Source organism: Microcaecilia unicolor, chromosome 6 (assembly GCF_901765095.1).
Source record: "Microcaecilia unicolor chromosome 6, aMicUni1.1, whole genome shotgun sequence".
Lineage (NCBI taxonomy): Eukaryota > Metazoa > Chordata > Amphibia > Gymnophiona > Siphonopidae > Microcaecilia > Microcaecilia unicolor.
The window spans coordinates 337,558,412-337,571,881 of NC_044036.1; the positions used below are offsets into that span (position 1 = coordinate 337,558,412).

At 46.4% G+C, this 13,470-nt stretch overlaps 1 protein-coding gene across 1 annotated transcript in view; it reads right to left on the reverse strand.

Moving 5' to 3' along the window:
- The window catches only part of SDK2 (sidekick cell adhesion molecule 2), a 655,374-nt gene that overhangs the window by 106,828 nt on the left and 535,076 nt on the right, over positions 1 to 13,470 (reverse strand). Inside the window, exons 13-17 of the mRNA XM_030208539.1 lie at positions 8,563 to 8,739; positions 6,554 to 6,690; positions 5,582 to 5,729; positions 5,214 to 5,354; positions 1,848 to 2,029 (exon numbers count right to left, since the gene is read on the reverse strand). Coding sequence (XP_030064399.1) covers positions 1,848 to 2,029; positions 5,214 to 5,354; positions 5,582 to 5,729; positions 6,554 to 6,690; positions 8,563 to 8,739 — 785 coding nt within the window. The remainder of the gene's footprint in view (positions 1 to 1,847; positions 2,030 to 5,213; positions 5,355 to 5,581; positions 5,730 to 6,553; positions 6,691 to 8,562; positions 8,740 to 13,470) is intronic.

A 13,470-nucleotide genomic window follows, 5' to 3' on the forward strand; every position in this document is an offset into this window, starting at 1 on the left:
ATGATTTTTAAAATTTGGAGGGAGGGGGCCTGGAACTGGAAGGAAGGGAGGGAGGGACGACGACCCTGGAACTGGGAGGGAGGGGGGATCCTGGAATTGGGAGGGAGGGAGGGAGGGGGGACGCTGGAACTGGGAGGGAGGGGGGGATGGACGACGACCATGGAACTCGGAGGGAGGGAACAAACTTCCGGTGGATGAATATTATATGCAGCCTTCCCTTCCCTCTGAGGGCGGGGCACTGAGAGTGAGAGCGAGGCCTGTGGTTGGTCCTTCTGACGTCGCGTTTCTTTCCCTGGCAACTATACAGAGTTCCCTCGAGGGCGGGGTGATTACGAACCCTATGAACACTACACAGCTTCACTGCCACGCTGCTACGGAGTCAGCTTCAGAACGTTGGAGGTGCGAATTATTATATTAGATGTGCTGAAGTATCCTGTAGTATGTTTCAAATATATGCACGCTGCCCACTCTACCCACAAGCTACAAAGTATTTTTTTAATTTTTTGCCTGGGGGGGTGGAGAGTGGGCTTTTCTGTGCTAATCAGTTAGTGCATTGGCATTGCCGTGTGCCGATAAGCACAGGATTGCCACGCGAGCTCATATCGCCTACAAAGCAGGTGCCAGTAAGGGCTTCCGTGCTAATTTTTGTTAATGGCCCATGTGCTAATGGCACCATTCAGAAAAATGGAAAATCAGCCATTTTCCGTTTGCAGTAGGAATGGCCTTAGCACATGGGAAAGACCCAAGTAACGGTGCACTTAAGTCACTTTCTACCGCAGCTTTGTAAAAGGACCCCTAAATGATTTTGGGGGATATTTTATCTTTTTATTTTTTTTTATATTGTTGGGAATTTTTAGACTGGTGTACGTTAATCTGATTATTGTTTTATGATTATTTTATGAATATTATATCTTGTCCTGATATCATTATGTTATGTTATGTTGATCTTTCAATCCACTTCCAATCCAATATGATTTACTTATGCACTCTTATTTGTAACTAGTAAAAAAAGGCCCGTGTCTGGAGCCAATGAAACGGGCGCTAGCAAGGCTTTCCTGTGGCCCCCCCCAACCCGTCGTCGATGTTGGTGAATTGCTCCGCCTCCGCCCTCAACGTCATAACATTTGACGCGAGGGCGGTGAATTGCTCGGCCTCCGCCCTCAACATCATAACGTTTGACGCGAGGGCGGGGCCCAGAGACTGTGATTTTCGAAGGCTTCAGAGCTTCGAACATACGAACCTTGGCTTCAGTGACATCAGAAGCCAATAGAACGTTGAGGGTGAGTTTTGTATATATAGATAATTGTAAAATTATTATTCCGTTAATATGATATTCTATGTACCCATCTGTATCTATATTCTGAAATTCTTATTCTATTAATGTGAATGTCGTCATAACATTTTGTAAGCCACATTGAGCCTGCAAATAGGTGGGAAAACGTGGGATACAAGTGCAGCAAATAAATAAATAAATAATGAATCACTTGGAGCTGGGTAGAAGTGATCGATAAATATAAATAAATAAATATTCTTATTTGAAATTCACTAGTACCAGAATGTTCTGGGGTGAGAGCTTGTCCCTCTTTCCTCCAGTTTAGAAGAAGCTACACACATTCCTGACAAAAAAAAAAATCTGAGCTGCTACTTAACATCCTTGAGTTTTATATGGTGAGGAGAAGAGAGAGATACAGAGAGACACAGACATGAAAAGGACAGTAACTAAGAGCAGAGAGAGAGAGAGAGAGAGGATGAAAAAGGCCAGCCCTGAGGAACCTGGCCAGGACACCTTATAAAGGCCGAAAGAGGAATGAGAGTAGCCCAGAGCAAGGCTGCTCCCCGGACCCCACCTCCCTGCAGTGTCCATTCGGTCACTTTGGAACTGTAGACTCCCAGCCCAGCGCTGTTGTAAGCCGCCACCTCTAGCTCATAGTTGGTCCAGATGATCAGATCCTCCAGAATTAAGTTGGTGACATCAGGGTTGGAAATGTTTTTGTACTGGTAGCCGACGGGTAGGCCAGAGAGGCAGTACCTAGGGACAGAGAAGAACCAATTATTTCCATGTTCCCTCCCCCCCCCCCCCCCCGTACTTGAAGCCCTTCCTCTAACCAGCAGTGATACAATGATTATTCCCCTTACAGGGAGAACAGACATATTCCCCCCCAATCTTCAAAGCTGTTTAATCGGCCAGACATGGCTGCTGACTGGCTAAATAGCATATCGGCAACTAACCGCTAATATTCAGCAGGAGATAGTAACAGAGTAAAATAGTTATATGGAAATACCTTCAAAACAAATAGGATGAAATATTTTTTTGACTCAACGAATAGTTAAGCTTTGGAGCTCTTTGCCGGAGGGTGTGGTAACAGTGGTTAGTGTATCTGAGTTTAAAAAAGGTTTGGTTAAGTTCTTGGAGGAAAAGTCCATAGTCTGCTATTGAGACAGACATGGAGAAGCCTCTGTTTGTCCCTTGGATTGGTAGTATGGAGTGTTGCCACGATTTGGGTTTCTGTCCGGTACTTGTGACCTGACTTGGCCACTGTGTGTAACCATATGGGCTAGATGGACCCTTGGTCTAACCCACTACTACTACTACTTACAGTGGGGGAAATAAGTATTTGATCCCTTGCTGATTTTGTAAGTTTGCCCACTGACAAAGACATGAGCAGCCCATAATTGAAGGGTAGGTTATTGGTAACAGTGAGAGATAGCACATCACAAATTAAATCCGGAAAATCACATTGTGGAAAGTATATGAATTTATTTGCATTCTGCAGAGGGAAATAAGTATTTAATCCCTCTGGCAAACAAGACCTAATACTTGGTGGCAAAACCCTTGTTGGCAAGCACAGCGGTCAGACGTCTTCTGTAGTTGATGATGAGGTTTGCACACATGTCAGGAGGAATTTTGGTCCACTCCTCTTTGCAGATCATCTCTAAATCATTAAGAGTTCTGGGCTGTCGCTTGGCAACTCGCAGCTTCAGCTCCCTCCATAAGTTTTCAATGGGATTAAGGTCTGGTGACTGGCTAGGCCACTCCATGACCCTAATGTGCTTCTTCCTGAGCCACTCCTTTGTTGCCTTGGCTGTATGTTTTGGGTCATTGTCGTGCTGGAAGACCCAGCCACGACCCATTTTTAAGGCCCTGGCGGAGGGAAGGAGGTTGTCACTCAGAATTGTACGGTACATGGCCCCATCCATTCTCCCATTGATGCGGTGAAGTAGTCCTGTGCCCTTAGCAGAGAAACACCCCCAAAACATAACATTTCCACCTCCATGCTTGACAGTGGGGCCGGTGTTCTTTGGGTCATAGGCAGCATTTCTCTTCCTCCAAACACGGCGAGTTGAGTTCATGCCAAAGAGCTCAATTTTTGTCTCATCTGACCACAGCACCTTCTCCCAATCACTCTCGGCATCATCCAGGTGTTCACTGGCAAACTTCAGACGGGCCGTCACATATGCCTTCCGGAGCAGGGGGACCTTGCGGGCACTGCAGGATTGCAATCCGTTATGTCGTAATGTGTTACCAATGGTTTTCGTGGTGACAGTGGTCCCAGCTGCCTTGAGATCATTGACAAGTTCCCCCCTTGTAGTTGTAGGCTGATTTCTAACCTTCCTCATGATCAAGGATACCCCACGAGGTGAGATTTTGCGTGGAGCCCCAGATCTTTGTCGATTGACAGTCATTTTGTACTTCTTCCATTTTCTTACTATGGCACCAACAGTTGTCTCCTTCTCGCCCAGCGTCTTACTGATGGTTTTGTAGCCCATTCCAGCCTTGTGCAGGTGTATGATCTTGTCCCTGACATCCTTAGACAGCTCCTTGCTCTTGGCCATTTTGTAGAGGTTAGAGTCTGACTGATTCACTGAGTCTGTGGACAGGTGTCTTTCATACAGGTGACCATTGCCGACAGCTGTCTATCATGCAGGTAACGAGTTGATTTGGAGCATCTACCTGGTCTGTAGGGGCCAGATCTCTTACTGGTTGGTGGGGGATCAAATACTTATTTCCCTCTGCAGAATGCAAATAAATTCATATACTTTCCACAATGTGATTTTCCGGATTTAATTTGTGATGTGCTATCTCTCACTGTTACCAATAACCTACCCTTCAATTATGGGCTGCTCATGTCTTTGTCAGTGGGCAAACTTACAAAATCAGCAAGGGATCAAATACTTATTTCCCCCACTGTATCATTTCTATAGCACTACTAGACGTACGCAGCGCTGTACACTTGAACATGAAGAGACAGTCCCTGCTCCACAGAGCTTACAATCTAACCCAGCATGGCTACTCTTATGTTCTTATAGTAGATGACAGCAAATAAAGACCTGTATGGCTCATCCAGTCTGCCCAAAAAGATAAACTCAGTATAAGGTATGATGTGATACTACATATATATACTTGACCTTGATTTGTCCTTGCTATTTTCAAGGCACAGACTGCAGAAGTCTGCCCGGCACTAGCGGAGATAACCGGTTACCTCTGCTGAATACTGCCGGGTAGCACTCAGCGCCTAACCGGCTCTATTGTGCTACATCCAGTTAGGCGCCAATATTCAGCACCTAACCGGATACGTTTAGCGGTCATATAGGACCACATAAATAGCTGCCTATCTTTAACCGCTAAACAGTTAACAGCCAGCGTTGAATATCTGGTGACGGCAAAAGTACTGCCTGCCACCGGCTGAATACCAGGCCCATTTTACATAAGTACATAAGTATTGCCATACTGGGAAAGACCAAAGGTCCATCAAGCCCAGCATCCTGTTTCCAACAGTGGCCAATCCAGGTCACAAATACCTGGCAAGATCCCAAAAAAGTACAAAACATTTTATGCTGCTTATCCCAGGAATAGTGGATTTCCCCATGTCCAATTTAATAATGGTCTATGGACTTTTCCTTTAGGAAGTCGTCCAAACCTTTTTAAAACTCTGCTAAGCTAACTGCCTTTACCACATTCTCTGGCAACGAATTCCAGAGTTTAATTACACGTTGAGTGAAGAAAACGTTTCTCCAATTTGTTTTAAATTTACTACATTGTAGCTTCATCGCATGCCCACTAGTCCTAGTATTTTGTGACAAATACACAAAAATCTTTTCTGCTAGCGTTAATATTTTGGGCATTACACTAATTTCTTCTTGTGTTATTCTTACCATCCCTCTTCACACACTCTGTTTCTCCCTCCCCCTCCCCCCCCCTTGCAGGGACCAACCTTATGATGAAGCCCTTCAGGATGCCATTCTGGTGGCTCTCCGGTGGTGGTTGCCACTGGATCATGATGGACTGGTTGGTTCTCCCACTGGCGATGACATTCTGTGGGGGTGCACTGGGTGGCTCCTCTGGGAGGGACACTCTGGGACAGAAAGAGGACATAATCCAGAGCTGCCATATTGCCTCCCGCCCTCCCTAGCCACGGAAGCTTCACAAGGCAGAGCCAAAAGTGAGAAGCTGGTTGTGGTGGTGAGTGAAGCACGAGGGTGAGAGAGGAAAGGGAGAGAATGAAACTTGGAAGGCTGAGAGGGTGGGAGTGGACACAGTTGGTAACGTAGGCGAAAGCGCAGACAGCTGCTCTTCTCTTACCTTTCTGTGTCTTTGCTGAACTGCCCTTTCCCTACATCATTAACAGCACAGAGCCGAAACTGGTAGGATCTGGCTGGGATGAGTCCTCGCAGGGTGATGAATGTGGATTCAGGGTCAATATGGGACAGAAGCACAGTCCAAGGAGCATCTGAAACACAGAAACATCAAGCGTGTTCCAGTTGCCCTACAGGGAATTTATGACTTCTACAAGGGTGCTGTTCCACCACAAAGTTTTCCAGTCTGTGGTAGATTCAGCAGCATTTGGGGAACGAACAAAAGAGACCAGAACAAGAGTGACCTTCCCGTCTTTCTAATAACAGTGCTGACAGTTATTTACAGCATGTTTGAGGTGGTTTCAAAGAAAGAAGAGTCACTTGTTTCTATGAATGCTCTGGAAAAGACAATAAAATCTATTCAGTTTGGAAACAAAAGCAACAGCATGCATGCCTGAGGTTGTGAGCGTTGCGTGAGTGAACAAGCGCGTGCGTGGTTGTGAGCAGTGGCTTAGCTACGTGGGACCAGGTGGGGCCTGGAGCCCCCTGCTGACGACCCTCTCGACCCCCCCTCCCGCCGCCAACCCACTGTCACCGTCGCCTGCCTTTGCTGACGGGGGACCCCAACCCCCACCAGTCGAGGTCCTTCTTGCAAAAGGCTTCCTTCTGTTTCTGACGTCCTGCAACGTGCAACGTGGTTGGGGTCCCCCACCAGCAAAGGTAGGTGACGGCGGGTTGGTGGCAGGGGGGGGGGGGGTCGAGAGGGTCGTCAGCAGGGGGTCAAAGTTGGTGGTGGCAGTGGCGGTGAGGTTGGCAATGGTGAGGGGGGGGGGACGGCGGCGCCGGGGGGGCTAAAATGTGCCCCCTCACCTCGGGCTCTGGACCCCCCCTCCCGCCGAAGTCTGGCTACGCCCCTGATTGTGAGAGTTTGCTAAGTACTTCTTCCCTCATGTGTATGCGACACAGGACAGTGGCTTACTGTTCTCTGACACCTCCACGATGTATCGGATCAGAGGACTGTTTCCGTCAAAGGGTTTAGCCCAGGTCAGATTAATGGCTCGTTTCTCCAGGTTGCTCAATGATGCCACAGGGTTTTCAGGTCCATGCGGCAGCTGCCTGAAGGAGAAAGACACAGACCCGCATCACCGTGTGGTTCATGCCAACAACGTACGCAGCAAAGGACTCTGGATTGCAGAGCACATGGTGAAAAGAGGTGAAATCATTCATTTTCTTGCAAGAACAGAGAACACACTTTCTGACAGCTGCAAGAACGCTTAGCTTTTCAAATTTGTCTCATTCAATCAAGTAACTCCAGTACCTTCTGTAACCGGATATGGCAGAGAGACAGACCTTCAGATGCTGCATACGACATTAGATATTTTTTTACAGTTCCGACTTGTGCTATTAGAAACTTAAGCAAAAACATTTTTTTATCGAGATAGAAGTCCTCAGTTTAATGAAATCGTGGGGTATTCTCTACTCCCCAAAATCCAATCCTCACTGGAGGTTTGGAATTTTTGGAGACCAGTGAGGATTGGATTGTGGGGAGTAGAGAATACCCCACAATTTCATAAGAACATAAGCACTGCCATACTGGGAAAAGACCAAAGGTCCATTAAACCCAGCATCCTGTCTCCGAGAGTGGCCAATCCAGGTTTCAAGAACCTGCCAACCCCCCCCCCCCCAAAAAAAAAAAAAAAATTAATAATGTTCAATGGACTTTTCCCTCAGAAATCTGTCCAAACCCCCCTTTAAACTCCCCCATTAAACTGAGGACTTCTATCTCGATAAAAAAATGTTTTTGCTTAAGTTTCTAATACCACAACATAGTAACATAGTAGATGACGGCAGAAAAAGACCTGCACGGTCCATCTAGTCTGCCCACGATAAACTCATATGTGTATACCTTACCTTGATTTGTACCTGTCTTTTTCAGGGCACAGACCGTATAAGTCTGTCCAGCAGTATTTCCCACCTCCCAACCACCAGTCCCGCCTCCCATCACCGGCTCTGGCACAGACCCCGTATAAGTCTGCCCTCCCCTATCCCAGCCTCTCAACCACCAACCCCTCTCCCCCCCTGCCACCCAATTTCAGCTAAGCTTCTGTGGATCCATTCCTTCTGCACAGGATTCCTTTATGCCTATCCCACGCATGTTTGAATTCCGTTACCGTTTTCATGTCCACCACCTCCCGCGGGAGGGCATTCCAAGCGTTCACCACCCTCTCCGTGAAGAAATACTTCCTGACATCTTTTCTGAGTCTGCCCCCCTTCAATCTCATTTCATGTCCTCTCGTTCTACCACCTTCCCATCTACGGAAAAGGTTTGTTTGCGGATTAATACCTTTCAAATATTTGAACGTCTGTATCATATCACCCCTGTTCCTCCAGAGTATACATGTTCAGGTCAGCAAGTCTCTCTTCATACGTCTTGGAACGCAACTCCCATACCATCCTCGTAGCTTTTCTTTGCACCGCTTCCATTTTTTTAACATCCTTCGCAAGATACGGCCTCCAAAACTGAACACAATACTCCAGGTGGGGCCTCACCAACGTCTTATACAGGGGCATTAAAACCTCCTTTCTTCTGCTGGTCACACCTCTCTCTATACAGCCTAGCAACCTTCTCACTACGGCCACCGCCTTGTCGCACTGTTTCATCGCCTTCAGGTCCTCAGATACTATCACCCCAAGATCCCTCTCCCCGTCCTTGTCTATCAGACTCTCCCCACCTAACACATAGTCTCCCTTGGATTTCTACTCCCTAAGTGCATCACTTTGCATTTCTGTAAAAAAATATATAATATTACTATTGGACTTGGGTCAAATTTTTGAGCCACAAGTGAGTTTACTGGCATATGACATTAGGACATCAACTGATGGGTCCTTCTTATGATAATCACAAAACTGTCTCACTAACCCTCCCTCTCTCTCTTTCGGGGGTACGGTCGGATGCCAGATGGGGTGTGGAGGAATTTGAGGACTCACCTGACCCGCAGGTGCGCACTGCGAGAGTCATTTCCTCCAGCAGACAGTACCCGGCAGGTATAGGTACCGATGTCTCCTGACCATGTCTGAGAGATATGCAGCGTTCCGTCAGCATCCAACCGCATCCTGGGGATGCCATCCAGGCTCAGAGCTGATCCATCCTTCTCCCACACATACCTAGAGAGGGAGAAATGATTAAAGAGATGATAACACCCAGCTTCACTTTCTTACAAAGAAGACAACCAGCATCAGTCTTCTGACCTTTATTAACCCTGCATGAAACATCTGGCTTTCAAAAGCCGGTTCTTGATCTCTCTCTCAGCATGTCTGTCTCTTTCTCGGCTCTATCAGTCTTTCAAGCTATCTCCCTGCCTTTGTTTCTTTGCTTCTCACTTCAAGATACAATTATAAATTGTCTTTACGTAACAAGAAAACCTTGTCAAACAGAACACAGATGTTAGAAATCTTCACATTTTCAGTTCTAGACTTTTTTTGTGGAAGTGGGTAGGGGGATGGGGGAAGGCTCTTCCATTTTTCTGGCTTGGCTGTCTTATGTCCTCCTGCCCCATCGATCCCTCCCCAGACATTATACCCAGACCTCAGGGGCCACCACAGTGGCAGAAGCTCTCTTCCTGCCCCCTCTGGGCATGGGTCTACTCACTTCACAGCATGCCTAGGCCTGACTGGTCCCAGATAAAGGTGAGATCCAAACCTGAAACCCTAATGCCGTAGCTTAAGCCATGGAACCAGTTAAAGTGAGGACTTTATTTGGCAGAGAAATACCGGAATTTTGGTTGCAATATCTAGAGGAATAACAACAATGGAAAACAGATATGGAAAGTCAACGGAGGGGCACAAGATGTTTTGATGAGCCACTTCCTTCTGATGGTTGCCAGGGAAGATATCAGCTGCACAATTAGATCTCAACATTTGGGAGTGGAGGAGTAGCCTAGTGGCTAGCGCAATGGGCGGAGAACCTGGGGAACTGAGCTCAATTCCCACTGCAGCAACCTGTGACCCTGGGAAAGTCACTTAATCCTCCATTGTCCCAGGAAAAAAAAACTTAGATTGTCAGCTCACTGAGGAAGTACCTGTATATATAGTAACATAGTAGATGACGGCACTGGTAGATGCACACTGGTCCACAAGATTATCTATGGCGATGCCCCGGGATATATGTATGACCTCATAGACCTGTCAACCGTCAACCAGAAACTCAACCAGATCATCACGAACATACTTAAATCTTCACCACCCTAGCTGTAAAGGACTTAAGTATAAACCAATTTATGGATCCAGCTTCTCCTATATAAGCATGCAACTCTGGAATGCACTACCAAAAGCCGTAAAGACAATGTACGACCACCTCAACTTCCGGAAATCACTGAAGACCAACTTATTCGAAAAGTCATACCCAATGAACACACCTAAATGCCTTAACCCAGCAACACAAAGAAACAAAAACTTCTAATGAACTCTATAAACTCCCCTCCTCTACGATCCCCTACTATCTCACTGACTATAACATCACTCTGTATTTGTTTCACCACCGGAGGTAGCTACTACCTCACGGTACTATGTAAGCCACATTGAGCCTGCAAATAGGTGGGAAAACGTGGGGCACAAATGTTACAAATAAATAAATAAATAAAAAAGACCTGCATGGTCCATCCAGTCTGCCCAACAAGATAAACTCGTATGTGCTACTTTTTGTGTATACCTTACCTTGATTTGTATCTGCCATTTTCAGGGCACAGACTGTAGAAATCTTGCCCAGCACTAGCCCCGCCTCCCAACCACCAGCCCCGCCTCCCCCCCCCACCGGCTCTGCCACCTAATCTCGGTGCCACCTAATCTACATAATAAATGTAAACTGCTATGGTTGTACCACAGAAAGGCAATATATCAAATCCATGACCCTTTACTCTTTCTGTGTCAAACTGTAGAATAGGCACACTAAGGCTGAAGTTAATATTACTTAAAAAAATAAGTTTCAGTAAATTTTTAAACAGTGCATATTGTAATTTCTTTTCTTTTTTAAAATTGTTTTTCTTTATTTTTCATGTTTTCCTGAATGAGTTCCAATGGGTAAGATTTTCATGTGGGTTCGATATTTCGGGAAAATAAAAGGGAGACTGTGAGCACAAATATTCTTATGGAGACTTTCTAGATTGGCATGCCCTGCCCAAGAGCAGTGTCCAATGAAGTAGGGAAGGGACGTAGGTCAACCAAAAAAAAACTTCATAGGACACCAAAGGTAGGTACGTCAAAGTCTTTATACTGAAAGCAAAACAGATACGATGGACTCGACACGGTCCCGTGTTTCGGCTAAAAACGTATCAACGTCTTTACACAGAAAGAAAAAAGAAAAAACTGCAACAAGAGATGGTCCGTGCCACCACAAAGATGTTACAAATGTCACTTCAAAAGCGTGTACCTACCTCTGGTGTTCTATGAGCTTTTTGGTTGACCTACGTCCCTTCCCTACTTTGTTGGACGGTGTATTTCACTGTAGGGAATCCTTCCTTGTGGTGTTGTTGGTTTCTGCCCAAGGGTAGACCATGATATTCAGCTACCTGCATTCCCACAAAGTGTGAGAAGGGCCTTGTCCTGCTGCCCGGTAGGGATGGGCAGGCGGAACAACACTTATGTTATGTTCTAACATTTTCACTTTGTATTGCTTGCTATGTCATTTCCAGGAATGTTCGTTTTATTCACTTTCATTTGGCCATGTTTTTATCACAGGAGCAAAGTCGTCGAGTGTGCACGCTTTGGAAAGACGATACGCTATGGTTAACGCACATATGCAATGGGTGCTGTGGTTGGTAACATGAACGAGGGTGGACCCTGGAGCTAGGATAAACTGGAGTCACTCAGCGGGTTAAGGTGAACAATAATAATATTTTATTAAAAGTGCTAGGTATGGGGGGTCCTGTTAGTTTCACAGGCAAGGGAAAAATAACCTAAACTAGTCCTTAGATGTAAAAAAAGAAATGTCCTCTTGTGATCCTGCTCCTGTACATAAGTACATAAGTAATGCCATACTGGGAAAAGACCAAGGGTTCATCGAGCCCAGCATCCTGTCCACGACAGCGGCAAATCCAGGCCAAGGGCACCTGGCGAGCTTCCCAAACGTACAAACATTCTATGCATATTATTCCTGGAATTGTGGATTTTTCCCAAGTCCATTTAGTAGCGGTTTATGGACTTGTCCTTTAGGAAACCGTCCAACCCCTTTTTAAACTCTGCTAAGCTAACCGCCTTCACCACTTTCTCCGGCAACGAATTCCAGAGTTTAATTATACGTTGGGTGAAGAAACATTTTCTCCGATTTGTTTTAAATTTACTACACTGTAGTTTCATCGCATGCCCCCTAGTCCTAGTATTTTTGGAAAGCGTGAACAGACGCTTCACATCCACCTGTTCCACTCCACTCATTATTTTATATACCTCTATCATGTCTCCCCTCAGCCGTCTCTTCTCCAAGCTGAATAGCCCTAGCCTCCTTAATCTTTCTTCATAGGGAAGTCGTCCCATCCCCGCTATCATTTTAGTCGCCCTTCGCTGCACCTTTTCCAATTCTACTATATCTTTCTTGAGGTGCGGCGACCAGAATTGAACACAATATTCAAGGTGCGGTCGCACCATGAAGCGATATAACGGCATTATAACATCCTCACACCTGTTTTCCATACCTTTCCTAATAATACCCAAGGAAAGCACTACTGTCTCTAGTCAACAACACTTACCAGCCGGCCTCTGTCTGGGTCAAAAATACAGTTCTTCAAGGTCCCAGGTTGCAGGTTGCATGGTGGAGACATACACAGTGGGCCTTCACTGCTTCCCTCTAGGCCTCCTCAACCTGGCTGCGCCCTTAGCTTTTATACTTCCTGGACCACACCCTCCTGGCTCCACCCCTCCCATGTCACTTCCCCCATGGGTGGGACTGTGAGTTTTAAGCTGACTCTTACACTGTGATGGAGTGTCTTTAAGGGGAAGTGGCAGGCGTCCTATAGACTTCCTCACAGGTGCCTTTAATGCACATTCACTGGAAAGAGTGCGTGCTATTATCGGTAAACAATAAAATACACATTTTCATGTTTTTTCTGCTCATTTTTGTTTGATAATGACATGCAATGACATAGGATATGTCATTTTGACATATCGTTGCAAATGAATGCTCATCCCTACTGCACTGTCCAGACGGTGTAAGAAGGTCCCTTTTCCTCTGCCCTGTCGACAGAGAGTGTAAACAGGTTCCTTTGCTGCTCTGGACTGTCCACACATGGTGTAAGACAGTGCCACAGCGAGGGCTAATGGCACCTGGGGCGGATTGCCGCTGCGCAACCCCCCCCCCCCCCGGGTAACCTGTTCCGGGGCAGAGAGAGCAGGGAACCAGCGGGGCCGGCACCCCGCGAGCGCATGCAGCCGGGGCGGACCACCTCTCCCACCCCCTTTCCTACGCCACTGGTGTAAGAAGGTCCATTTCCCACTGCACTGTCCACGTAAGTAGGTCCCTTCCTTGTCATGTTTCTCATTAGTGCAGTGGTTCCCAAACGTGGTCCTGGAGGCACCCCAGCCAGTCAGGTTTCTGGGATATCCACAATGAATATTCATGAGAGAGAGTTGCATGAAGGTAGCGCATACAGATCTCCCTCATGAATATTCATTGTGGGTATCCTGGAAACCCGACTGGCTGGGGTGCCTTCAAGACCAGGTTTGGGAACCCCTGTACTAGTGCTTTACACTAGAAATATTCACAGGTGCTCGTTTACTCAAAACCACAATAGAAAACAGACAGTGTGTGAGGAAATGGCTAAGAAGCACCTTATGTTATCTCTGTGATACATTGTACCATACTTTGTATTACCTCTGTGATACATTGTTACATACTTTGTATTGTATCTG